The sequence below is a fragment of the Lissotriton vulgaris genome, chromosome 12 (genome assembly GCF_964263255.1).
Source record: "Lissotriton vulgaris chromosome 12, aLisVul1.2, whole genome shotgun sequence".
In the NCBI taxonomy this organism is placed as follows: domain Eukaryota; kingdom Metazoa; phylum Chordata; class Amphibia; order Caudata; family Salamandridae; genus Lissotriton; species Lissotriton vulgaris.
In genome coordinates, this window is record NC_141700.1 from 707,636,203 (window position 1) to 707,663,568 (window position 27,366).

Sequence of the window (27,366 nt, forward strand, 5' to 3'; positions counted from 1 at the left end):
ATTGGGTTGTATTATTGAACTCCAGTTGAAGAGTATAAATTATGGGCGAACAGGTCAAATACCTCAGCAAATATGCACTAGCTCGCAGCTATGGCAAGGGGGAATCAGGCTTGCAGAACCATAGCAGAGCTACTTTGGAATGCAGTTAGGAGACACCTCCCCTTGGTGACTGCTCGTAACAGGGACGAGGGGTATAAAAAAGAAATTCTGCATGAATTTACCATGTATTATGCAAATCTTTACACAGCTAAATGCAACATAGGACCGGAGTGAACTGGAGCCTATTTGGAGGAGGCTGGCCTTGTTTGAGTGACAGGATGAAATTGGAGAAGCTCTAGTTGCCCCCAAAAGAGTTCAAGAAAATAATCAGCCCCGTTGAATCAGAAGGGCTTTAGTCAAATTCTACAAATCATATATAAAGATATCCCCGAACCTCCTCTCCTGAATGTTTATAACTAAACAAAGCTGGATTGGGTGCCCTCGTCCTCTGTAGAGGCAATCATTTCAACCCTTCCTAAGCCTGGCAAAGATGGGACATAATGCAGGTCATATCAGCCTCTTTCTTTATTAAACATGGACTATAGTATTCAGCTAAAATTGTTGCGGTTAGGTTACACCTTCTATGAACAAGCTTGTTTTGCCAAAACATTTTAGATTTATACCGGTTGGAACCGCATCCCTTTAACTCTAGATCTTACTCGCAACGATGAGGCAGAAAACCCAAGTGAGAATTGACCTCCATTAATCAGGGAGATAATCTATTTTGGGGTGCACTCCGGCCTGTTTATTAATTGAGAGAACACAGCCCTTATATAGGTAACAGCCAGGCCTGAGGAGGAGTTCCCTCCCAGCATGACAGAGAGAACTGAATTACAAACAAGAGTAGGAAATAATTACAGCTGTCGACGGCAGGACATAGCGCACATAAAAACAAGGTTGCTGGGAAAGTTTCTTTAGCACTTCAATAGTCTTGTGACACTGAACAACTGCTTTTTCACTGACCTGCAGACAACACCGTCCCTATTGATATGGGTGGAAAACCAGCCCAGGGTAAGATGGGAGGTTCTTACAAGCCCACTGGTAAAAGGAGAATTCACAGTGCCATACCACCAAGGAAACTATCTTTCAGCGGTATGGTACATCTCCATAACACATCTACCGCAGTGACTGTTCAGTTTCAGAGCTGGCTGTTAGTTAAGCAACCTAGACCGTCAACTGGAAACCATTTTACAAGACAAACGTAGTAGGCATGGTGGAACTTGCCAATAAGGCAGGCTTCAAAATATTGTACTCCAGGGTCATGCTCTTGGCCCATTCTCTATTGTCTACCCAACGCTCGACCCAGAGGTAGTGACCTTACTTTTTAAGAAGGATATTACACAAATTTGGCATTTGTTTCCTGGGGGCCACTTGACTCCTGAAAACTACAAAGCAGGGATGGATACTAGTCAGGAAAGTTATATACTTCAGACTCAGGCAGGCCTTTCCTAAATTTCCTCTGGCGTCCTCAAATACACCCCTCTTACACACCTCATTAACTGAGATCTACCAGTAGATGGGTCTCTAAACATCATAAATTATGCTCCGATGTACCGGTGATCTCCCACTGACATGTTGGGGGGGGGGGGGGGGGACTGATTTGGGACATACAATGGATTATAAACACTGTGAATGCTATTTACACTTAGGTGAGCCTGATTTCGCTCAACTAGTCACAAGTTGCTTCTCTGTAATGTTCTTAACCATCGGTCTTACTACCCTGCTCTAATGCACAAATGTGATTTTTTATTTTTTATTTAATTACTTGTTAAGCGCGGCTGCCACCCAAAGGGTATCCTGGCGCTGAGACTGCGTCTATCCTGCGGGCATGCTACCAATTACATTGCTCTAGGGAACAAAAAGGTCTTAAGATCCTTTTTAAAAGGGATAAAATCTTGTCTACCCCTCAATGTCAACGGGAGGGTGTTCCAGAGAGTGGCGGCCGTAAAGCTAAAAGCACGTCCACCCATCCTCACTCTATTGATCCTGGGGACCGTCACCAGAAACGCGGAGGAGGATCTTGGGGGTCTGGCAGCGCGATACCAGGAGAAAAGGTTTTGGAGCGGTATCGGCCCCTGTCCGTGCAAGGCCTTAAAGACGAGACAGAGCGCCTTGAAGGAGATTCTCTCTTGGATGGGTAACCAATGAAGGTCTGCTAATGCGCCAGAGGAAGAGGCAGATCGAGGGCGGGATAGGGCCAATTTCGCCGCTATATTTTGGATCCTCTGAAGCTTTAGAATCAAGGTTTTTGGTGCTCCCAGAAGTAGTGCGTTGCAGTAATCTAATCGACTAAGAATAGAACTGCCCACTACCTCTGCCCTTGCCTCCTTGGGGAGAAGCGGTAGGATCTTGCGTAGGGCACGGAGTACGCCCATACAGCCCGCTACGGTTCTGTTCACAGAGGCCTCAAGCTGCAGATTGGATTCAAACAAAACTCCCAAATTGCGGGCCGACTCAGCAGCCTCTACCGTACCTGGAATAGATGTAGGCCAAAAATCGTCCGGAAGCGGACGAGGGGTACGGTCTAAGGAGCAATGGAGAACCTCCGTTTTGGATCCATTAAATTGAAGCGAGTTGGCTCGCAGCCACTCTGCTGTGGCTGCCATGCAGCAGTGGAAGGTGCGTCGCAAAGTGAGAAATGCCACTGAGGACCAATGCCCTGAAACTTTCACCTGGCCTAGCAGTGTCTGGTTGCTGCAGCCTACTGGATGGAGGTGAACAATATACGTAAGGATATTACTTGTAACAAACTAAGTTTGAATCTTATGTTGGTTCCTTTAGTTCTATGTTGCGGGTCCCCAGCGCAGGTTTATACAGATACATCGATAATGTAATAATTGACCAAACAAAGAGTAGTCAAGGCTGACTTAAGGGACAACTGCACACTACTAATGCCTGGTTAAGAGAGGATGTTTGCTGTAATGAATCAGCAGACTGTTTAAAGATGCTACAACAAGTATGCAACAGGCCCAAGGATGTATGGAGCCCTCGCTGGAAAGAAGAGGTCACTGAAAATAACTTGGAAGAGCAAGGGATAAAGAGGGCAGTGGCAGGTCGTGTCAATTTAAAATTGCAATTTGAGAATGGGGCAATAGGGCTTTAATTTGATATGGTACAAAGATGTAGCTGTTGTTCCCACGGGGTGGAAGCAGTGCTTTGCTTTGAAAGCTCTTGCATCTCGAAGTGATGTGGAAATGATACGATTAAGATGCATTGAACTGCTTGTTAGACTTTGTTTATTACCGGTTTTAAATACAAAAGTGAAATAAAGGTTTAAAAAAAAACTATTTTCTTGGAGTTTCCTTAATCTTATGTTTCTGGATGTTTGGTGTATCACTCCAGCTCCCTTGGATTGCTTGCATTTCAGTGCATGAGATACTATTTAACATCTCAAAAGTTCACTGAATCATCACACATTAAATTCTTTACCTCAAAGTTACTCTCTACAATCCTTGTTTGGTTTGCTTTTTCACTGCAGCGGACAGCCCCAGTCAAGCACATGCAGCAGTGGTAGAAGCTTACTTTGCATACACAAACCCATATGCATAAACAAAGCACAGGCAATAGCAGCGAAGGCTCACTACACAGACAGCACAAACAGCACTGGGAGCTTCCATCACACTACTATAATACTGTAAAAGTAAAGGGAATTGTAGCAGCCAGTAGCCGTAGGTGGGTTATTGTCTGTGCAGCAAGTTAAACATCCTAGAGGGCAGTCCATGGTGCTTTCACAGCACCTCAACGTGTGTGTACCTTTGAGAAGGCTTGTGTGGCCACGGACACTTGCCAATTCTGATGCACCTGAAGTTTTTACTTTAGCAAGGTCTGTGCCTGCTTTGCTATTGATCTGCACAGAGCTCGTCAGGGTTGGTGCTAAAGTCATTGTAGACAAGTGTCCAGCGTGCCACCACAAATAGCAGGAAGATGGTGTCATTTTGCCACCAGCGGTAGCAAAAAAAGCTCTGGTTGGTAGAGATAAGTGGATGACCGAACAATAAAATTCTTCTTTCTCTCTAGGGTGGCCCAGCATTGGCAAAGTTAAATGGTCTGGCTTTAAAGCGCTAATGTATAAAAAAAAAAAAACATTTTTGTAAACCTGCTTTTGAGTAGGTTAGTATCGTAAAGCCAGACATCCTGGCTTTGCCAATGTTGGTAAATCAGCTTCAAACCCACACCTCATGCACAGACGTCTCAAACTGTTAAAGAGATGTAGAGCCGCATGGTTGCTGGACAAACCAGGTTTAGCATGGACAATGGGATGATGGCAGAACCCAGAATGTGCTTTATTGTCAGTAGCAAGACTGCACATAGTGATTTACAGGCTGTAGTCGTGTCCTAAATTCCAGCATGTGAAAGTCGGAGGTCGTTTCTTCAGGGTGAGAAGAGCTTAGGTGTAAAACACAACAGAGTGGAAATAGCCATGGCCCATCTTCCACAGACCCACATTTTGTAGACTCCATTACTCCCTCTTCCATCACCACTCAAATTCCAACCCTTGCGTACCCGTAAATTGTTTACATTTCGTGCAGTTATGAGAGAAAAGAAAGGATTCCGTGGGAGGCGACACCGGGAGGATTTGGAGGGTAAATGCCGCCTGGCCCGATTACATACCTCAAGGGCAGGCGTCGCACTCGACGGCAGAGAAACTGCAGGGGTTTGCACAAGACGACACGCAGAGAGCTTGTCAAAACACATCACCAAACAGCAAGAAAAAACAGCAACTCTAAGCATATGTGTATATAAATAAATATGTAATGCATTTTCCAATTATTTCAGAACGTTTTCTTTCTTTTTAGGCCTTTCCTCTGCCTAGTTCAGGTCTTTATTATTTCGGCGGTTTTCTTGTTCATGCAAGTGTTCTGTGCTATTATTTACATGCCTTTTCCTCTTTCAGCTCAGCTTTCTTCTCCTGTCTCGTCTTCTTCATTCCTTTCTGCTACATCCATACATCCCACGGTCTATTTTTATCTGCTCCTCCTCTCCAACGTTATTAGCCCTATTCACCTGCCTATCAAGGTTACACATCAGAGCCAAAGCTTTATATTTAGTGGTAGCAAGGAGGAGGGAAGGAGGTGGCCTTCATGATCAAAGAAGCGTTTCTACATAAAAGATACCACACAGATCCCAGATTGCTTCCCCTCCCCCAGCCCAACAAACAAGAGATCCCTTACCTCTTTCAATAACAGGTGTACCTATTTCTGCCCTTCTAAAAAATATCCCTGACCCCGGTCAAGAGAAGTGTAGACTTCTGTCTCACTGTCCACCGCAAACAGATCTCGGACACCAGTTACACAAGACCGGTCCTCTGCCTCCATTTCACCTCACAACAGATCCTGGACCCCTCAACAGACATGTGTCCCGCCTCAAATTCCCCTTTTCCAAAACAAATTCTTGCACCCCCACCTCCAGTATTACACATGGATCAATCAGCCAATAAATCGGAGTCTGGTAACGCGCAGCTACTCACCCGTGAGGGTCTCAAGACGCTTTTGGAGGGGGGCTGCTCGTCGGACTGGGTGGATGATTGTTTGAAGAGCCAGGTCTTGAGGTCCTTCCTGAATTGGGTAAGTGACGGGGAGTGCATAAGGTGAAGGGGCAGGGTGTTCTAGGTCTTGGCGGCGAGGTAGGAGAACAACCTTCCTCCGGTTCTAGTCTTGTGGATCCTGGGGACGCAGGTATGGGCGAGTTGGGAGGATCGGAGTTGTCCGGCAGGTACGTGGAATGTGAGGGGGTGGTTCGGGTATGCCGGTCCTTCATCAGGTTGAGCTTTGTAGGCATGAGTGAGGAGTTTGAAAGTGATTCTGTTGACTGGGAGCCAGTGGAGTTGTCGGACGTGTTGCTTGATGTGGTGCTGGGGGGGGGATGTCGAGGACCAGTCTGGCTGTGGTGTTTTGGAAATTCTGTATTTTCTTGAGCTGTTTCTGTGCGACGCCGGCGTAGATTGCGTTGCGGTGGTGGAGTCTGCTGGCGGCGAGTGCATGAACGACATCTTTCTGAATGCTGTGGTGATCCATCTGAATGTCTTTCGAAGCCGTCAGAGCATGCGCTTTGATTTGGCAATTCACAGTGAGCGATGAGTCGAGTAGGATGCGGAGGTTGCGTGGGTGGGTGTGGTGGGGGGGCGTGTGTTTGCGGGGGGGGGGGGGGGGGGAAGAAGAGAGAGACAGAGACAGACAGAGATCCCAGAGTGACTGGCCACCAGGTTTCGTCCCAGGCTGAAGTGATGTACTTCACTCTTGATTGAGTTGAGCTTGAGGCAGCTGCGTTTCATCCAGGTAGCAACAGACACCATTCCACTGTGGAAGTTGATACTGGCGGTTGTAGGTTCGTTGGTGAGGGAAGAGGATCAGCTGGGTGTCATTGGCATAGGAGACAATGTTAAGTCTGTGTCTTCGGACAATGGCTGCGAGGGGTGTCATGTTGACGAGGGTGAGGCTCAGGGAGAAACCCCTGAAGCACTTTACAGCTGATCTCCGTGGGTTCTGAGCGGAATAGTGGTAGCCTAACTCGCTGGGTCGGGCCAGTGAGGAAGGAATGGATCCAGACCAATGCCTTGTGGTGGAGTCTTGTGATAGGGTTGAAGGAAGTGGCCCTTTGGGGCAACCGGGTTACTTACATCCACCTGTTATGCTTTCCCAAGTAATGAAGAGTCGGTCAGACAGTAGAGAATACAAACATTCATTTATTAGCAATACTCTGCAGAGGAGTCCAATCTGACCGGCACCCTAAGATGTCTGCCGAGGGACTGACACCCCCCCAACAGTCTATAACACGTAATGAATCTTCCCAAGAGCCTCCAACCACGCCCACAGTGGAAAGTTACCAGCCTGGGCCGAACATGAACAAAGAGGTATGAGCTACCACCTGCCAGATGGGTACATGCTATACATGACCAAAGAGGGATGAGCTGCCAGATGGGTACATGCTATCAGCAACTCAAGGTTACCGTGCTGAGCCTCAGCATCTCCTAACATGGGAGCAGAACTACACACTCTGATAGGTATGCGAGGGCACAATGGCCTATTCATTAGTAAGTCGAGAAACAGCCTTGAACAGAAGTGAAAATAATAACGAAATACAGTGTTCTGCTGAGGCAAGCAATACGAGTAATGAGGCCTAGTTCAGGCGCAGGCTTAACAGCCTAATAGGGATCATGAAATACAAAATGGAGTCACACTTGCTAACTGAAGCCTGCACATTACGGGGATAACTCAGTGGGTTGCATAAAAGTGAATAAAAATGGCGTCTATTTAGCCATACACTGCTAACCTAATCTAGCATGAAACAAGTGCATTGCAGGAATGGGAATTTCAAACCTAACAGGGCGCGGTGGGAGACGGTGTTGAGATGGCCAAGAGGTCAAGTAAGATGAGGGCTGCGTTGTCTCGCCCCAGTCAAATAGGGAGCGGATGTCGGTGGCGGCTAGGAGTGCAGTGTTTATGCTGTGGTTGCTTCAGAAGCCAGATTGGGAGGTGCCCAGAACGTGGTTCACTTTCATGAACTCCGACAGTTGGCTGTTGATGGCCTTCTCTATGTACTCGGTTGGGAAGGGGAGGAGGGAGATAGGTCTTAAGTTCTTGAGGTCTGAAGACCGCTTCTCCAGCGAGGGGTTGATCACGGCGTGTTTCCAGTCCTCTGGGTAGGTGGCAGTGTTGATGGAGCAATTGCTGGTGCGGAAAAACTGGGGGGCGATTGCAGAGACTGCCCTGTGAAAGATGTGGTATGGGCAAGGATCCAACGGGGATACTGAGTGTATGCTCTTCATGGTCTTAAGCGTGTCCTCCGTTGTGAGCAGGGTCCAGCAAAACACGGTCTGTTGGATTGCGGCTTGGTTGTGGGAGATGGTGGAGGGTGGGGTGGCCGATTCTAGGGCGTCGAGGCTGTCTTAGATCTTCCTGATCATGTTGTGGAAGAAGGTGCCGAGTTTGTTGCAGAGGTCATGTGGGGTGAGGGGGGGGTGAACATCTGTGATCTCTGTTGTGCCTGGCGAACTCCATGACAATGGCGAAGAGTTTTTTGCTGTTGTGTGCATTGGCGTTGATTCTGTCTTAGAGGGCTGTTTTCTTAGAGATTTTCAGGAGAAGGTGGTGATGTACAGTCGGTGACGGCAGATTTGAAGGTTACGCGAGTTTCTGGGGTTCTGTTGCTCCTCCATCTCTGCTCGACACAACTGTAGGTGCATCTGGAGGGCAAGAGTGAACCAGCTGGCCTTCTTGGAGTTTTGTTACCTGGTCTTTTCTTGAGGAGTGCCATGGTGTCTGCGCAATTGGAGATCCATCAGTAGAGGTTGCGTGCTGCGGTGTTGGTGTCCATAGGCATTGGCGAGTGGTTTTGCTGAGGGAGTTGACAAGAAGTTCTTCGATGGCCTTGATCCAGCTGCGACGGGGGCAGCGATGAGGGCGGGGCTGTACGGTGGGCATGGCAAGGCGCACAAACTGATGGTCTATACAGTAGAGTTCGGTGGTGTGGCTGATGTTTCCCACTGGCACAGAAGTCTGGGTCGAGCGTGTGTCTGGCTGTGTGGGTCGATGTGGTGACTAGCAACTTGAGTCTGATGTTGGCAAGGTTCTCAAGAAGGGAGGCGGTGTTCTGGTCACTGGAGTTGGCGAGGTCGAAGTTGAGGTCTCAGAGTAGGATGTAGTCAGTGGATGTGAGAGCCTGGGGCGCCATGAGGTCTACGATGATGTTGGTGAGGGGTCTGTAGACGAGGATGCCATGGAGGGTGGTGTTGGGTATGGGCCGATCTGCAGTAGAAGGTTCCATGGTTGTCGCTGGAGTGCATGGTCCGTCGGAGTGTGCTTTTTTTGGACAATGGTGATGCCTCCTCCTGGGCGGTCCTTGCAGGTGATTTTTTAACTGTTGGGGATGTTAATGTCTGGAGCAGGGGTTGGTCCAGGTTTCTGCGAAAAAGGCGATGTCAGGAGAGGTGGCGTCAAGGAGGTCCCATATTTCTGTGGCGTGTTAGTGGAGGGACCGCACGTTGAGGATGCAGTTGAGCCGGACGGGTGCACTTTTAGTCGGCAGGGTGGTGAGAGGAGATAATGTGTTGGGGTGGCTGAAGGTGCAGTTGCAGTTCCGCCAGGCGAAGAGTCATCTTCGATGATGCTAGATGGCAGGCGGCGTGGTGTCCAGGGCTGAGGGCGAGGAGGGTGACGGCGTCGTAGCGATGGAGTGTCCGAAAAGCAGGGTCCGTGGCGCCGGGGGGCTTACCTATGGAACGCCTTTGGCTGCCATTAAGTAGTGCTGCATGGAGGGGGGGGGGGCTGGACAGCTGGGGAGGCGAGAAACACAGGAAGGGACACTTGGGGCATCGCAGGGGTGCAGAGGGAGAGGACAGGAAAAAATGAAGAAAAAAAAGATTAAAGGCAGAGAAGCAAAAGAGAAAAACAGAAAGAGACCGAAACAGCATAAAGAGGGACAGGAGGGCAGTCAAGCTGCAGAGCAGTGACGCTCTACTACTGGACCACCAGGGGTCCCTGATCCCTGAGACCCTTGCGGGTGAGTAGTGCGCTATACAAGTATCAATTTAGGGATGAGGTGCAGGCAGGAATCTGCGGGTGGAAGAGGGTCTCGAACTCCTTCGGGTCAGTAGCACCAGCAGTGGGAAATGGGGCAGCAGCAGCTATCAGACGGCGCTGCGCTGTGGAAGGAACGAGTCAACTAAGGGACAGTGGTCTACACTTTCACCACGCAGCGGCCGGCATTAAGTAGTGATGCACGGTTGGGATGGGGCTAGAAAGCCTCCACTATGAATGAAACCTGTGCCCTAGTCACAGTAGTTCTTCTGTTACAATACAAAGGGATACATTGGTCCAGTCACTGACCACCCATTAAAAGTCAGAGCCCTCTTCTTTTCAGATCTACCTTCACAGCACAGCTTTCTGACCACCGGATGTGACCATTTACAAAGAGTGAATATGGGCTCGGTCTAGAGAAATCTCCCTTTCGCCTCATACTATTGGCTATTATTCAACCTCCTATGGGGTGCTTGCATGGTTATACACAAGGAACAATCTCACATCTCAAAAATACACTGAATCATAAACTCTCCATTTTTTTTGTCTCATAGATGCATTGTATATATAAACCAATCAATTGTTTGTATTTTCCACTGCAGTAGTTCTCTGAGATATATTATTCAGGACTATAAATGGAAGGCAAGCATTCTGGATTTGCTAATGCTTGTTTGTCAAGGTGCACAATCCCGGTAATGAACTCAGAATTTTACAGTAGAACGTGTGGCCATTTCCATCAACAGATTCATCTGGCAGACTACTGTACTTTCCAATCCTGGGCAGTAAAGGAATTAAAGGTTAGCTTTATACTTCAGTACGTGGAGGATGAACTACTCCGGATGGTTGGAGAGATCAATCTGTCCCAAAGGCCTACAAACATCCTTCAATGGCAGTAGGATCAAAGAACCATGCAACATGCGGGGTTGCCACTAACCTCTTGATAGCGCTCCTTGTTACATACAAAACAAGCATTTACAATGCAATGGTCTCGGCATTATTAAAGGTAGAGCTATTGGCATTGCTCATTACATTTTTTTTTTTAAACATTTTTTTCAAACATAAATAAATGGTATTGTCATTTACAATGGCAATAGGAGAGCATTAGAGAGAAGACCTATTTATAACACTCACCCCACCTCACCCTCTCTTCTCCATCTCACCACTGACTCTCTCCTCCTCCCACCAGTGCTTGAAATGGGAAAAAAAGAAGTGCAGGCACTCTGTACCAGAGCGCCTGCGTAGTTCTGAGAAGGGTGGGTACTCTCCAAATAAGTATTACGTCTCTCTTCAGAAGTGCAGGCCCTCTCCCTCTCAAAATAGAAAAGTACTGGTACCGGCCCATTTAAAGCACTGCCTCCACCTCAGCGTGGACTCTCTGTTCCTCCCTCCTTCGGTCAGCCTCACTTCCTGCTGCATTTAGGGTAACGATTTTGTGTATGTAAATGAAGCTTAACCCGCTACAAACGTTACATTTTGCTGTCATCTTGTGTACTTGTGAGTCCTGGGGTTGAATAATTCAAAACCAACTTAGCTCTTCAGCCTTTTGATTAATCTCACATAGGATAACATCGACATGTGGAGACAGAGGATCAGATTCAAGGATCAATTGAGAGACAATAGGTAAAGGCACTAGTTAAATGATGAGATTAATTTATGGGGAAGGAAACATGTGACAGGACAATGCGCACAATGATATTCCCTATTCACACACACAAAAAGACTATACTTGAATAGAACCAAAGAACTAAACTGTTTCTTTGATTTAGAATGATATGGCAATACCTACAAATCAGGCCCGACACATAACTGAATAAAGCCAAACGTAGAGGCTGATATACGTGGACAAATAAAATGACAAGGCGAATAAACCAACACCTTTACATAACTTCCAGAAAATCTTCAGAGGGCTACAGGACGCTATATAGATAGAGAGCCCACATAAGAGGATGGTGTAGAACAATTAAAATCTCGGAGCCAGCTACGCGAAAGAGAGACCCGCATAGTATGAGGTTCGTATAACAATGCAGTGTCGAGGTACTACGTGCATATAAATGAATGCTGTAATTACCTTAAATAGAAACAGGCTTGTAAGTGATAAAAACGGCCCGTGATAGCGAGAAAATTCCTTTTTCACGTGAAATGCCTAAAGATCGGCTACTGAAGGACTGATGCCTGTATAAATATAATGGTAAGTTGGAATTTTAAAGGACCTCCGATAAGGGAAACTATCAAAGCGCTGCGTGTGACAGCGGCGCTTACATTTCAGGGTTCAATAGTAAGGAAGGTCCGTGTATGTCTGATAGTCAAGCCGTCAGTCGATCGGCCACTAAAAAAAGAATAGAGTGAATGTTCAATTTAAAAGCTGAGTCGCGCAAGTAGGTTAAATAGCACGTCGACGGGGATTGCAGGGGCAACGTTTACCTTGAAGTTTCACGAGTAGTTAAAGCAGGATGGTGCCCTAAGAAGAACGGCGGGATAGCGTCCGGCGATATAGCGTCCGTGTCCACCGTGCTGTCAGGATGTCAAATAAATGGTCAAACTCACCTACCAAAGTGGATGTATAAATACAGCGTAAGCTGGCAGATAAGCAGGCACACCTGTGATTCCGTAGGAAGTGGATAGGGGACTACAGAGCGGAATCAGGATGTACTTCACACGGTAAAGGTGAAGACGGACTCACCGTGTAAACAATAATGAATATAGATGAGGGACTAAAAGAGATTAACTTTATAGCATGGGCAGACGGACTGCTTGCTGGTACACCGGGGACTGAAACAGACCCCAACGAGAGCTGCGGGCGGAGGGAGGGGGCGGAGACGGACACAGGAGAGCTGCTGTCGGAGGGAGGGGGGGGAGACGGACACAGGAGAGCTGCGGGCGGAGGGAGGGGGGGGGGGAGACGGACACAGGAGAGCTGCGGGCGGAGGGAGGGGGGGGGGGAGCCGGCCTGAGAAGAGCTGCGGGCGGAGGGAGGGGGGGAGACGGCCTGTTCAGGATCACACAGTTGCGCAAATAAGGACAAACTCACCGTAGAGGACGTTCAGCATGTCGGCGACGGCCAGGGACATCAGGAAGTGGAAAAGACTGCAGCTGGGCTCCGAGGCACTGGGCGGAAGCCCCATCCGCACCGGAGCATGTGTGCTGCATCACCTTACTCGGCGCTGGCTGGGCAACAATGGCGGCAACTAGGCTTACCACATTTTCGGATTTGGGGGCGTGTTTTGCTGTGCTGAGTGACGGACGACGTCACTGTCTAAAGAACAGCAAAAATGACGCCCCCAAATCCGAAAAGGACGGGGCTACATCGGAGTGATGGATCTCTCCTCCAATGGCTGGCCTCCGTTTAGGAAGCCAGCCAATTGAGGGGAGGTCGAGTACAGAGGCGGGTTCAAGCTCCGTACTCAAAATCATTAATTCTCTGACCGGAAGCTGGCAAGCCAGCATTTCCGGTCCGAGACCTAAAAAGCATTACCAGTGGGGGACCAAGTTCATACATTTGAGAAATCCATATAGGACGAGTGTGGGATAGCCTGCAAATCTTTCACAAACCGTAATCCTGAAAAATTAATTGAAGAGGAAGTGGAATACAGTGCTTCCGTGCCTGCTGTATGCCTACGCCAAAGAGTGCTCAGAAGGGATATGCATCACTTTATTTGAAATAATCTTTCGGCTTCGGGTTTCAGATTCTTTGTGTCCAGTCATGTATAGGGAAAGGTAGTAAATTCAACCTCTGGCAGAACAGTTACAGTGGTGTCTGTTATGTGCATTTGTAACGCAGTATCACCCACGGGGCTATCTTGGCACTGAGCATGTGTGTGAACATAGCCCTTCCTATCGCAAGTTCGTTAATTTAAAAGCCAGGTCTTCAGCTTCTTGCGGAACAGAAAACGAGAGGATTAGAGTCTTGTGTTGAATAGGAGGCAATTCCAAGCTTTAGGAGCGATGTTAGAGATACCCGTCCTCCTAAGCTGGTTCAGTGTATGCGAGTCCTGCAGATTGGAGATGTCTGGATGGCTGATGGAAGGAGATGGGGCCGTTCAGGTCGGTGGGGCCAGAGTGGTTTAGTACCTTGTGTGTGTGAGGGATTTGAATTGATTGTGTTTGTGTGTCAGGAGCCATAGAGTTCCCTGAGGTGTTGCGTGATGAGAGTTGAGTGTGGGAGGTTGAGGATATGCATTACTGCAGAGTTCTGGATGGTTGGAGTCGGTAACTGGTCTTTACCAAATCACGTCAGGGAGGTGAAATGCTTAAAAGAGCCGAATTTAACCAAACAAATTGAAAAGCCTTTCATTGCCAAAGGTTTCTCTTAGCCAACTCGCCCATCCTCTCCTTCAAATTTATCTCCCTAACTAGTGGTGCTCCCTTCAAAAAGCTAGACCAGATTCTGACCACATCAACAGTGGATCTTTCGCCATTGACTGCAACAATATCCTTTACTCGTTCCTAACTCCCCACCTTGCATTATCCTAAGAGACCAAATCAAAAATGTTTAAGACAGCAAGGAAAATATAATTTATTTAAGCTCCTATAAATATATTTCCACCCGTACCACAGAAATTCCATTGACCTAATTCTGGCCCAAGACGCAAGCTCACCATCACCTTACCCCACAACAGCTGATGGTCATCCTCCAATCATTTGTACATACATCTTTCCAAATGTGTCCCTCTTTCAAGATTAGGTAAAAATTAAAATCTGCGCTCTCTAAGGTTGCCATAACCAGCTCCATAACAGTCATAATAGTCTAACCCCACCTTTGCAAAATTGCACGCAGCTCAAAAATTAGCCACCAAATTAATTGTCAAGACACAAATACAAAACCAGTTCTCGCCTATCTTACTATAACCAGGCTCACAATCAAAGCACTTGTCAATTCAATTTTCTCTGATTTTCAATAACCACTCCACTTTCAATTCTTAATGTCCTGGTGCTCATTTACTCAAAATAAAGAAATCTTGGCCACAAACATGGATCAGTTCTCTCATTTGCAACTTTCACACAAAAACATGCTCTCACATTCATAAGTGGAGAAAGAGCTAAAATAATACCAGAGCAAGAGTAGCTCTGGCTAAAGACAGCTGCACAGGTGCTAGTCTCACAAGGTGAATAGTCAAAACTGCTCCAATACCATAAATACATTAAAACAGAGAAAAAACACACACAAAAGGGAGTGCCTCAAGAGTCAAATAATTGTATTGTAGAGTGTGTTCTCTTTGTTTCTTCTCTTCTCCTTTCATGAAGTGCATGTAGTTCAATATCAATGTACTCTTCTCCAATATCAAAATGACAGGGGATCAGTGGAATGTGTCGCAAAACAATTCTCTTTATTATTCTACAACACCAAAGAAAAAGCACGGCCAACACATTTCGTCCTCTGACCGTCACGCCATCATTCGTTGTGACTACCTACTTAACTACCGACATCTACACAATGGCTACTATCAAAGCAGTCACATACTTTCGTGCACACCATCAACTCGCTGCTCTAATTTTTTTCTACTTTCCCCACTAGGAAACAGTCTTGTACATCCTCAAGCCCATGGAGGTGTCATAAAATAAGAAATCTTCATCATCTCTAGTTTTTGAACTAGTTCTACCATCTGTTCACCCATTCTCATCCTCAGCATTTGTCCTTCGTTCACAAAACAGCTGTTGTATTGTTTTAAAGAAACCTCCTGCTGATGCTCACAGTACAAGCTATTATTCTTTCCGAGACCCTCAAACTGGTATTTAACGACCTTGCACACAACTTTCATGCAAGCTGCTCAAGAGATCTACATGCATCTCTTACAAATGAGACAACTTAATTTAATATATTTAAACGCTACTTTTAAAAACAGGGAGTAAAATCTTTCACCTTAAAATCTCATCAGGAGCACTACACCAGATTCATGCTGCTCAAACTTCTGATCCATGGTCCTTTACTAGTAGGGTAGGAGATTGTGCCCCTCTAGAAGAGTACTCCAAGAACACACTAACGCCAGAAATCAACAAAGTGCTACACAAAAGAATAATGCCCTTTTAGACACCAAATGCACGTCATCCTAGACTAATGAATGATACTTCAAAGGTTAAAGGGTGACGGAGTGGCTAGATATGGACCTGGTGTCTGGAGTAGGCGTGGATATGGCACCAAACCTTCCTGACACCATATCAAGGGCTCTTATCCCCAGAGTCACGGTCCACTAGGAAAAGAAGCAGGTCTATTTGAGACCAAATACAAGCCAGCTGCACAACAGACCAAAGACCCCACAGAAAAGATCCACGTCCCGATAGAGTACAGACCCATACCCTGATGGAGAGAAGGTAAGTGCCCTAAAAGATTACAGTCCCATGCACAGAAAAGGAGACTATCCATACTCAACAGAGAAAATGTTCTCATACTGCAGATTCATGGTCCACACTATCTTATCAAGGCCCCACATGAGACCGGTTCAAAAATCGACAGGTTCTGCATCATTGTCAGGCAGAGATGAGAGTGAACCCCTACCAGATGCAAGAGTCTTGGCTCTCTAGATATAGAACCATAGCTGCAGACACTAGAGATCCGTCCCAGACACTGAAGTCATGTATGCTCCATCTATACTACAAACCTAGGTTTTTACAGACAGATCCATGCTCCTGTAAGGAACAGTGCTATCCCTCCCAGCAGCTAAAGGTTCATGATCCTTCATATCCAGTACATGCCCCTTAGACATCAGATATCAGACCAAACACCAGGACACACCAGAACCATGCCCACACAAAGGCAACCAAGTCCTCAGAAGACAAGAAGCCCATAACCATCCCCAAGAGAATGGATCCATGCTCCTGTCCCACACCCCAGATCCCAACTATCTAGATGCTGGACATCCTCACCCCCTCTCACCCCCAAAAGAAAAGGGGCCACAGCCACTAGAACATGTGCCAGCCCCTAAAACCGCACAATCCAGAATTCTAAAACAAAACTGATTTTTGGCTCCAACTACAGACCCAGATCAGAGCCTGCAAAGAACAGAGCCATGAACACCACGGATGACACCTCCACATCCGCACTGGTCAACATTTGCTGGGCTCCAGGACGATACACCGGATGAACACCCTCAGGCCCAGTCTGACAACTGAAAGACTTCACCTTTTCCTTTACACTGCCACCCTGATAACCAATTCAGTCCCAGCTTCCGTCTGACCCACCTAGACATACCTTGGATCAACTTATTGAGGCATACCACAAAAAACCAATTCAGGTATGCCCCAACAGTCAGTCGAGGTCAATACCATAAAATAAATTAAAAGACCCTAAAAAACAACATCTATTTCCAACTCAGAAAATACATTTGTGCCAGTTATGAATAGCACATTTCCATCCACTCTAGGCAAATATTTTAAAATAACAAAATTCACTCTGAACAACATTCCCACGCCATCCATAGACAAAACGTCCACAGCTCTAATGATAGTGAGAACACCATGAACAAAATATTTTTGCCAATCATGTGCAACACAATCGTACTCGCCTAGGACTAGGGGTCAACATTTACAGCAGAAAAAACCTTGGTTCACAAATCTAGATACCTTCAACCCTACCCAGATATTACAATATGTACCTTGAGTCCCTAAATAACAAATCAAGACCCCCTTGGACACGACGCTAACTGCAACAGGTCAACCTCACCTAGATGCCTCTTCCATGCATTTGACCCGTGTCCACCGCAAACTTTCAAGACATTTTATCGGACAACCTCTGCTGCCACTCCATTAAGAAGAATCATCAACGATTCCTAAACTACGGGAACATTACCAGAAGAACTCCAAAGGTCATACATAGGCCCTTTACTGAAGAAAACAAACTTGGACCCGCTGAACCCCGACAACTATAGACCCATTACAAATGGACCTTTCCTGGGCAAACAGATAGAAAGAGCAGTGTTCGCTCAGATGTCACATTCATTGAAGAGAATGCCATACTTTCAGACTCCCAAACAGGATTTCGTCCAGGAAGAGGCACAGAATCTGCCCTCCTTGCCATCTGGGATGACGTGAACACAGTTGATTGCAACAGTGTTGCTGCACTACTCTTCGTGGACCTCTTGAATGCCTTTGACACGGTTGACCATGACACCGATACAAAGACTCTAGGAAGCTGGCATAGAAGGGACTGCTCTAAACTGGATTGCGTCCTACCTTCAAAACAGAACTAATGTCATCCATATCCCAGCTTTCTCGTCCAAACCATACTCCACAAAAGCAGGGGTCCCTCAAGGCTCTATCATCTTGCCCATGATTTTCAACATCTTTATGAAGTCATTACCAGTACTGATCAATCATTTTCACCACATATGCAATAATTATGCAGAAGATACAAAAATACTCCTTCAACTGGAATACCACAAAGACACTGGAAACTCGCCAATTTTCAGTTCGCTCAGAGCCGTGGATCAATGGATGACTTGGAGCCATCTCAAATCGAAGGCTTCCTAAACGGAAATACTCACATGTGGCGATTGGAAACATTATGACCCACTCGAAGCGCCAGGACACCCTAGGGGGAACAGTGCGCTCTACAAGTATAAATAACATAACACTTGCCGCCTGGCCTGATTAACTGGGATCACCACCTGAAGTATTGAATGAAGTAAGAAACCGAGGAATGACCATGGACTCCAAGCTATCGATAAATGCCTGAGTGGACAAACTACGAAGATCAAGCTTTTTTACTATAAAAACTCTGCGACTAATCTTCCCCCATTTGGGATTTCCACACAAGGTCCGAGCTAAAATCTCCCCTGTTATGTCCTAACTCAATTACGCCAATACCCTCTACCACGGATCACCTTTAAATACCATGAAAGGACTACAAAGGTCTGAAAGAAAGTAAGCACCATCGATCAGCTTTTTTGTTTTTCACTACTGGCCTGGAAAACAGTCACTATATGGAGAGGTAATCTTTACACAGCATTTATCGACCTGAAGTCTGTCTTTGACCTTATCCCAAGTCACAAGTTCTGGCAAGTCCTGCAGGAGATGGGTTTTCCACCACCACTCACGTTGGTTATCCGCCTTCATGAGGATAACTTTGCATTGATTCACTGGGGAGAACAAGGGCAGCTGACAGTCGATAGAGGGGTTAGACAAGGATGCGTGTTGGCGCCGACCTTGTTTTCACTCATCAATGGGGTGGTCCACCCCTTAGCGGAAGTCCTAGCTGATGCGCCCTCGCTGGGCAACGTCAAAGTAACAATTCTGCTATTTGCGAATTACACATTATTAGTTCCAAAGACCCCCAGTGGCCTCCAACTGCTGCTATATCGCTTTGATTCTTTCTCTGGGTCGAGAGGCCTGGTGGTCAACACATCGAAAACAAAACTTTTAATGTTTAACCCCCACAAATCCTTTAAAAGGTAAATTGACTCCTGGGGGGACCGAACTCGAGAGTAGTCACTTTCGACTATCTGGGTGTGACCCTCTCAGAGGAAACGGCCTGGAAGCACCAAATAGTAAAGCAGACTCTTCAGCAGAAGCAGACCACTGGGGCCCTGCTGAAACAGCACATACGCTCCCAGTCAAAACCAATAGCAGCGCCACTACAGATTTACGACCACAAAGTAGTGGGCTCGGTTTTGTATGGGGCTGAATGGGGGGTGTCGAGAACTTAGAGGGTCTCAACTACGGAGAACAAGTTCTTGAGATCCCTCTGTTCTCTTCCCCAAAGTACCCCACTTCTTCCTCTTAGGTTTGATATGGGTAGGCAATACAGACCCTCCAGGATATCGCGATTTCCCGCGAAATCGGCACTTTTGAAAAAATGCCGCGATTTTTGCATAAGTGCCCGCGAAATCGGCACTTTTGAAGAAATCGCGGCATTTTGACAAAAGCCGCTATATCCTGGGGGGTCTGGGGCCACTTACGTTGTTTATTGGGGCGGGCGGGAAGGACTCAGAAGCACTTAAGAATCACTTTTCAGGGCTTAATGGGGCATTAACAGCTTACTCTGACGGGCTTTGAAGTGCCCCTCCCGCCTCTGGCTCCCCGCTGGAGACCCTCCCGGTGACTGGGGCGAGGCGCTGCCCTCTCCCCTGGAGCCGAGGGTCTAGATGGTAAAGAAAGGGCATCGCCTCGGTAGACGGCTATAGTCATAATAAGACCCTATGACGTTGGTTGGAGCTTGTTCTCAAATAAACGGCTATGAAGAATATTACTCTTAATGAAAGTTTCTTCTTAAAAACTGGGTATTGGCATCTAATGAATTCTAGTTTCCTTTTTACATTTTTATTTAACAAATGGCAATTCCTTCGTTGTTTTCAAACAACTGTTGCTCAGTGTAGAAAAACTCTCAGGAAGCCAGTGATTTAAATAGAAACCATAAATCATTTGCACGTATTTATCTGGAATACACAGCCGGATACATCGCAGATAGCACAGTGGGTTACTGCAAGCGTCTGTTGAACATATGGATAACATGCAGGTAATTTGACTAAAGCTCAGCAGATCGACCACGCGTGTAACCCTTGAGAATTGAGAATTTTATAAAATAAGTACCAATGATTTATGGAAATTCCTATAATTAAAGGAGCTTTGAAAAGGCAAAAATGTGCAGTACAGTGTGAAAAGCAATTAACAAGCTGGGGTGTAATTGAATCGAAAGAGGAACGTTTGGTAGAATGAGGAACACTTTTACTTTCTACAAAAATATCAAACATATGGTCTTTAGAAAGGCTTATTTAACACATTCATATTTGCTAAAATAGTACACTGATCATGCATCAATGTGACTCTCTCTCTGTGATTCTCACTGGGATTTCCATTTCTGTTCAGGTTCCTACGACGTGCATTGTTTAGAAAGCTGTGACAATTACATTAATTATATTAAAAATGGTCTGTTTATGCGCAGTGCTGTGACGCAACTTCTGACTGTACCAATCACTGTACCCTGGCCCCCTTGAAAGGTGTGGGCCCTGGGCAATTGCCCACTATGCCCACTTTGACCGTGCCGTAAAACGTCTGATGATCCCCTACAGAATAAGCAACAGTGGCGTAACACAGGCCATTACAGCCCCCGCAGTGCGGTGGGGGCCCCGAGCTGCAGGGGGCACCTTCAGCAGAGTATTCTGCCCAGAGAGCTGAATAAGTCTGGAGCGGGGGCCAAGTACCTTGTAGGGCGGACCCCTCAGGTTTCGTTCCACCACTGATAAGCAGAGCAATTTAAATGATTACCAGAGAGGTGAATGAGGATCAAGAACGTCACAGTACATTTTTACCCTTGAGTGTGCCATACCACTGCAAGTAGGAGTTCAGGAGGTTTTAACAAAAAGTAACCCCTAAACCAGAGCTTTACCACTACATTGTGGACATTCATTTTGTGTAACTATCAAGCTGTAGGAAAAGGGAATTACTTAAACCCACAATCAAGAGTGTTTCTATGGAGGAATGCTTACATTAGTATACATACACAGCTTCATGTTGTTAAATAACTAAAAAAAACGAAGATATCTGTGTTTGTTGTATGAAAAATGGCCAAATAAAATGCCGCAAAATTGCCGCTAAATTTCCATATTTGTGCCGCTAAATTTCAATTTTTGTGCCGCTAAATTTGCTAATTCATGCCGCTATATCCTGGGGGGTCTGGCAATAATCCATTGTGAATAAGGCACGACTTGGCCCTTAGCGCTTTTGGTTGCGCCTGAAACAAACCCCTGAGTTTTCACATTATTCAGCTGCGGCCGATGAAGTTTGCAAACTCAACCCTTTAACAAAATCGGGTGGTGTACCAAAGTTAGATCCATACTTGCAGAGATAAGTTTAACGAGTTCTTGGAACGCCAATGAACCTTGCTCTTTCCCTCAGACTAACGCAACTCAGTCATACAGTGGTCGCCTCACAACTGAATTGAAACTGAAAAACTCATAGTGGACACTGGCAATATTTGGAGGCCATTACAATCCCACAGGATAGAAAGCTTTATATCCAATTTAGATTTGGATCACTTCCTGTGAACTCTTTTACTGTGGAGTGGCGACGACCCCTATCAGGGCAGCTACATTGCCCTGGTTGCTCCAAGTCTACTGAGACAATCGTGCAAATTTTTTGTTTGTTTGTCCAATGTACATCTCCCTGAGACGCAAATGGTTGGCACCTGTTTGTAGGCTGCTGGGAACACAATGTCACCAGGAAGCGCTGCATATTTTAAAATCGGATTCAAGAACACTTGTTGCCTGTGCAGTAGCTATGATTCTTGGAAAAATATGGATAATTAGAAGGCGCACACTTAAGAAGTGATAATGTTTGCCTTACAGTTCTTTTCCATCTTCTAAACATGCTATTGAAAAAATTGTTTGTGGTCTGATCATTCTAATGTGATTTTGTAGTGGGACCTTCAAATGCACTTTAACGGGGTCTTTCCCTTGGCTAACCATACTTTTTATTTTCTTATTTTAATTAAACTATCTTAACTCTTTTGATCATGACTTATTTCTTTGATTAATAATCTATTGTAATGCATTCAATGAACATTGTCATGTAATCAAACCTGAAGTTCTGTACTGTAAGCATTTGCACTTTTATGGTTTAAACACTTAAGGTGTTATTGCAATGTATTCATTTCTATCACTTTGCACTGTAAGGATTTGCACTTTTATGGTCGGAACGACCTAAATAAAGTTTGACTTGACCACAACGGATTCAAAAGTCGGCTACCAGACTACTCTTGCATATCAAACGGCAAGACCACATCTCCGTGCCTTGAAAGCCCTGCATTGGTTACCGGTTGCCAGAAGATCCACGTTCAAGCTGCTTTGTATGCCCCACAAAGCGATACATGGAATGGGACCACTATTCATCGGGAATAAAATCACCAAACACATTCATCATTGGAACCTCTGCTCTAGTGTGGCACCTCGCCTCAAAATCCCAAGGTACAAGAAAAAAAACATGGGTGTCACATCCATCTCTGGTCAAGCAGCCAAACTATGGAACTCGTTGCCCCCCAACATAAGCTCCACGGACAACCACCTTATCTTCAGCAAACTACTCAAGAATTGGCTCTTCCCCACATAAGCACCATACGCAAACAGAAATATACAGCATATCTCAGTATAAGCATTTATTTATACTATAGATGTGTACCTATATAGGTGTATTAGACAACACCAACCATGAGCACAACAATAGTGTGAGCTATTAAGCAACACAATCATCATCTAATAAATGTTGATGACATCACCAACATCTGCATCACCATCTCTACATATCCAGCTCCTCTCCACTAACTCATCTAGATCTCTGACACTGCATCAACCCCAACGACTAGCTGCTAAACATAATAACCAAGGCTCCCACCCTAGATAACACATTCAACTACCACTTTCACTCCAGCACCAGTAGGTCCACCATGTGCAACACAGCCAAACCCATCCCAGGCAGCACATCTGTATTCACCCTGGCAAGGTATCTGAGCCCAGCCTGGGCAAGGTATCTGAGCCCAGCCTGGGCAAGGTATCTGAGCCCAGCCTGGGCAAAGCACCTAGAAAAGGCAGCCAGGCCCCGGCCTGGCCAAGGCAGCCAGGCCCCGGCCTGGCCAAGGCAGCCAGGCCCCGGCCTGGCCAAGGCAGCCAGGCCCCGGCCTGGCCAAGGCAGCCAGGCCCCGGCCTGGCCAAGGCAGCCAGGCCCCGGCCTGGCCAAGGCAGCCAGGCCCCGGCTCCTCAGCTCCTCAGAAATGCATGGAAAAGGCTCCCTGACTCCAAAAGTGCTAAGGCACTTAACAAATAGCAAAAAACATGTTATAGAGGTAATGGTAACGTAACCATATCCAGCACATTGACACCCAATGAGGAAACGTATTACATCACATCCAAACACCACATCCAAGGCTAACCTGCATAACAAATCCACTTCTACCCACGAAAACATACTAACCAAAAAAAAAAAACAGACACAATTAATGTATTAAGCCAAACCGGAGCAGCACATCAACGCACAACCTAAAGTAGAGCTTCACACGAACAGAGAAAAAACTCGCCTGCACAATGACAACTGATGCGTACTAGGAACAACAATTCAGAGACCCATGAAAACAAATATATGCCAGCTGCCTTACACGGCAGGCAGCGAGCCAAGCATTTTTCCCCTCCTAGGCCTGCAACCTCAGAAACAGCCCCTACTTTCCTTGCTCATTCAATTAATACACTATTTTTATGATTTAATTCCTTCTTGACTGCCCTTAATCTTTCATTTCTCTATTTTTTTAGTTCTAAACTCTTGAATTTTCCTTTTAACCAGTTTCTACCCATTTTTATTTTCTTCTCCTTCGAACCCAGTGCCTGTGTTTCTTACAAATCGTATTTCCTTATTCTTCCCATTCCTTGTTTGTACTTATCCAGCCCCTGCAATTAAATGAATAGCATTTCATAATTCCATCTTATTTGCCTGCTTTAACCCTCACGTCCCCGGCCCCAGTTTAAATATCCATTCTTGTTTATTGCTCGTTCGCATTTCCTCACGAATTACCCTAATTGAAATACCTCAGTTTATGGGGTTTCCCTCTTATTTTATGTCCTTCCCATGCTTTACATTTTCGGCCCTACAGCATAATTTTCCGTTTCTTTACCCCTCCCCCATGAAATTCCCATCCCCTCCATTTCCCAACCTTTGGCATCCAGTGTGCATTAACAGCCCTCCCCTTGCGACCCCTTGTTTCCATATCCTCTCCGCCCCCCGAGCCCCCCTGCACTCACATGTTGACGCTGGAGCAGGTGCACGGGTCCCGTCTCTCCCTGAATATCTCCCTGGCTCTTGGATGTGTTGTTTCTTTTGGCACAAAAATGGCCGACTGACGTCACGGACATCCGGGCCCCGCTGTAGATGGAAAGGAGGGCGGGCCCAAGCCTGAGCCCTGACTCACCCCGGCACCCGCGGGGAAGGGGAGGAGACTGGGAAGAGACTAGGAAATGGGGAGGGGGAGACGCAGCCAAGGAAACCGCCGGGTGGACGGTGGCCCGTAAACGAAAAAGGGATAGAAGATATAAAACGTGTAGGAGAAAGACTGCAGGGAGAGAGAAACGACTCATTGGGGGAAGAAAGTGGATAAAAGGAGCTACTCTGTGCTGGTGAAAAGGTAGAAACACCCCATACCAATCTTGGTTTTAGTCACTGGCATGTTGCATTCTGGGAAGTGTCGTTTAAAAAAAAAATTAAAACATTGCCACTATCGCCTTCAAAATGGGGACGTGCGAATTACTGATGACTGAAAACCCAGGGCGGGCTGAAGCCGGTGTCACGAAACAGTATTTCACCGCTGTGAATTTTATAAACTGAGGAGAGCGATTTTTTGCGAGACAGGAAACCGGCTGCTTTAGACTAGACAGAGAGCAAATAAATAATACATAAAAAAATAATACATATACAAAGGTGGCATTGTTTTCCAGTCCTGTTTTTCCTTTCATTTTAATGAAATCAGCTGGACTAACATATACCAACATACCTGAAAACAGTCATTTTAAAAAGTAAATTCTGACCTTGACCAGGGTGCCAGGGAGACATCTGGTCACCTCGCACTGAAGGTGGGTGAAACGTTACAAGAATGAATTTTTTGAAATCATAATTCTTTATTAACATTTTTCAAAAATACATAAACATTGAATAACTCACAAATCAGTCCAAGAACAGAAAAAAACATTTTGTTTGTGATTAATATATGCAATAAAATAAAAGAGGGAGAAAGAAAAAAAAAGACAAAGGAACAAAAAACAAACTTTAGTACCCTAATCATTGTTTCAAACATTTATAAAGTGAATAATACAACGTGAATAAAAAAAATTACATTCACAAAAGATAAATATGCACATTCAAAACTAAAATCCCTAGAGTACACCCATGGACATGAAAAGTATGTCCTGCAGACGACTAGAGAAAACCTGGTGAAACCAGAAAACCTCAGACGCAGAGAACAACTACAGGAGCGCCCTGATGGAATACCACCAGCGCATAAGGGACACCAAACAGACCTTCATAAGAGACAAAGTCCAGACCAACGCCAAGGTACTGTTCAACGTCATACAACAATTCACTAAACCCCTTTCCCAGGAACTCTGCAACAAGCTCAGCTCGTACTTCTATTTAAAGATCAAGTCCCTCTACCACGATTTCTGCGAACTGGCGCCCAACATTGGGCGGGAGTGGGCGTCCCGCCGGGGCTGCAGAGAGTCAGATCCGGCCTTCTCGGGATGGGGAGGCTCCGACAACGCGGTGGTCCACGTCTGGGGCCATCGAGGCTAGATATTCCGCTCCCGGTCGCCCTGGCACCAGCGATTCACCAGGTGACCCTCCCCCTGCACCAGTACCGCCTTCCGGAGAGCCGCGCCACCGTAGGGCTGCAACCGGGGCTGTGAGTAAGGCCCGCTCTGCCCCCCGAACTAAAGAGGACGGGTACCACCTGCCTGAGGGACCCCTGGGCATCCCAGTTGAACTCACCGGGAGAGAAGAAAGGTATACCGCTGGGCACGGGTGGAGTGCTGGTGCGGTCCGGTGGCTTTGCTGGTGCGCCGGGCCGCGCAGATCCCCGGCCTGGAGTAAGAGGCGTGCACGCCACAGCAACTCAAAACGCGGCTGCGGCCTAGGCGAGGCCTTGGGGGCGGGGCCCTGACGCAGGCCGCGAACGCCTGCATTTGGAGACTGGACTGGCGCGGGTCCCCCCCAGTCACTGCGAGTTTCACACACTGACCCCCTGCACCTGGTCAGGGGCCGCAGCCCACGTAGCGCAGGGCTTGGTTAGCCCAGTATAGCAGGAGGAGGTTCCACAGCGGAGGCAAGTCCCCGGAGGAGGCGGTGAAGAGGACGTCCCTGGGGTCTGGTGGAAGCCCCAGAGCACATGTGAGAGACACGTACGCCTTACCCTGGGGCCGGTGTGGCAGCATTTGCCTGACCTGCAGGCCAACCACTGGGGGAGGAGCCCTAGCTGCACCCCACCACTCCCCAGCGAGGGACTGATTGAGCATTGTGTGGGACTCGAGGCGCATTGAAGCAGCAGGGGGGCCCTTAAAATTGCACCTGCACTATCCCTCTCCGATCCACGGCGGGGTGCTGTGGACCCCCCCCCCCCGCCTCTGACCTAAGCACCAATCAGACCACTTGGCTTCCATGGAGGCAACGACCCAGGCGGCACCCCTCCTGGCCCCAGCGGACTCCCCCCAGCAGACCCACAAGGAGACCACGCGCAAGATTATAAAGCAGCATTGCAGCCATTACGGTGGGAGGGCCGGCTGTCCCGGAGGACCAGCGTCGCACGTGCTCAACGTCGTAGGGGGGTCGACAGTGGTGGGACCACACCTACTCGGCTAAATTCAGCGCCCCCTGCCAAAGACCTCAATTTGCGGACATTCATGACCTTTAGGGGGCGGCTCATTAACTTCCTGACAGCACTCCGGTGGACGTCTGAAGGGAGAGCATGTCCAAGTCCAGAAATACCAAGGTGAAACCCCTTAAAGACATCTTTGGCTGCTCACAGTCAATCCCCAATATGGCTACCGCGGTGCCCGAAGCCGAGGCCTCGAGACTCCCTACGAATGATGTAGATGAACCCAGCACAAAGGCTTTCCTAGAGTCGCTGTTCCTTTAGGGAAGATACCAATCAGTGAAAACCGAATATGCAGCGGAGATCAAAGAAATTCGCCGGGATGTTGACAGTGTTGGAGAGCGGATGGTACCCTCGAAGAGAAAAGTGACACCACAGCAACTGACAATGCTCCAGCAGGAGGTAATCCGGCTGCAGGACCAGTACGAGGACATCCAGACACACCTGGAGGACCCTGAAAACTGGTCCCGAAGGTACAACATCCGGATC

The 27,366-nt window shown here is 47.0% G+C and overlaps 1 protein-coding gene across 1 annotated transcript in view; it reads right to left on the reverse strand.

Annotated features, from left to right (window-relative positions):
* The window catches only part of VAMP2 (vesicle associated membrane protein 2), a 107,964-nt gene extending 83,608 nt beyond the window's left edge, over positions 1-24,356 (reverse strand). Inside the window, exon 1 of the mRNA XM_086945954.1 lies at positions 24,263-24,356. Within this exon, the coding sequence (XP_086802080.1) occupies positions 24,263-24,264 (2 nt within the window). The 5' untranslated portion in view covers positions 24,265-24,356. The remainder of the gene's footprint in view (positions 1-24,262) is intronic.
* Between the last annotated feature and the right edge of the window lie 3,010 nt (positions 24,357-27,366).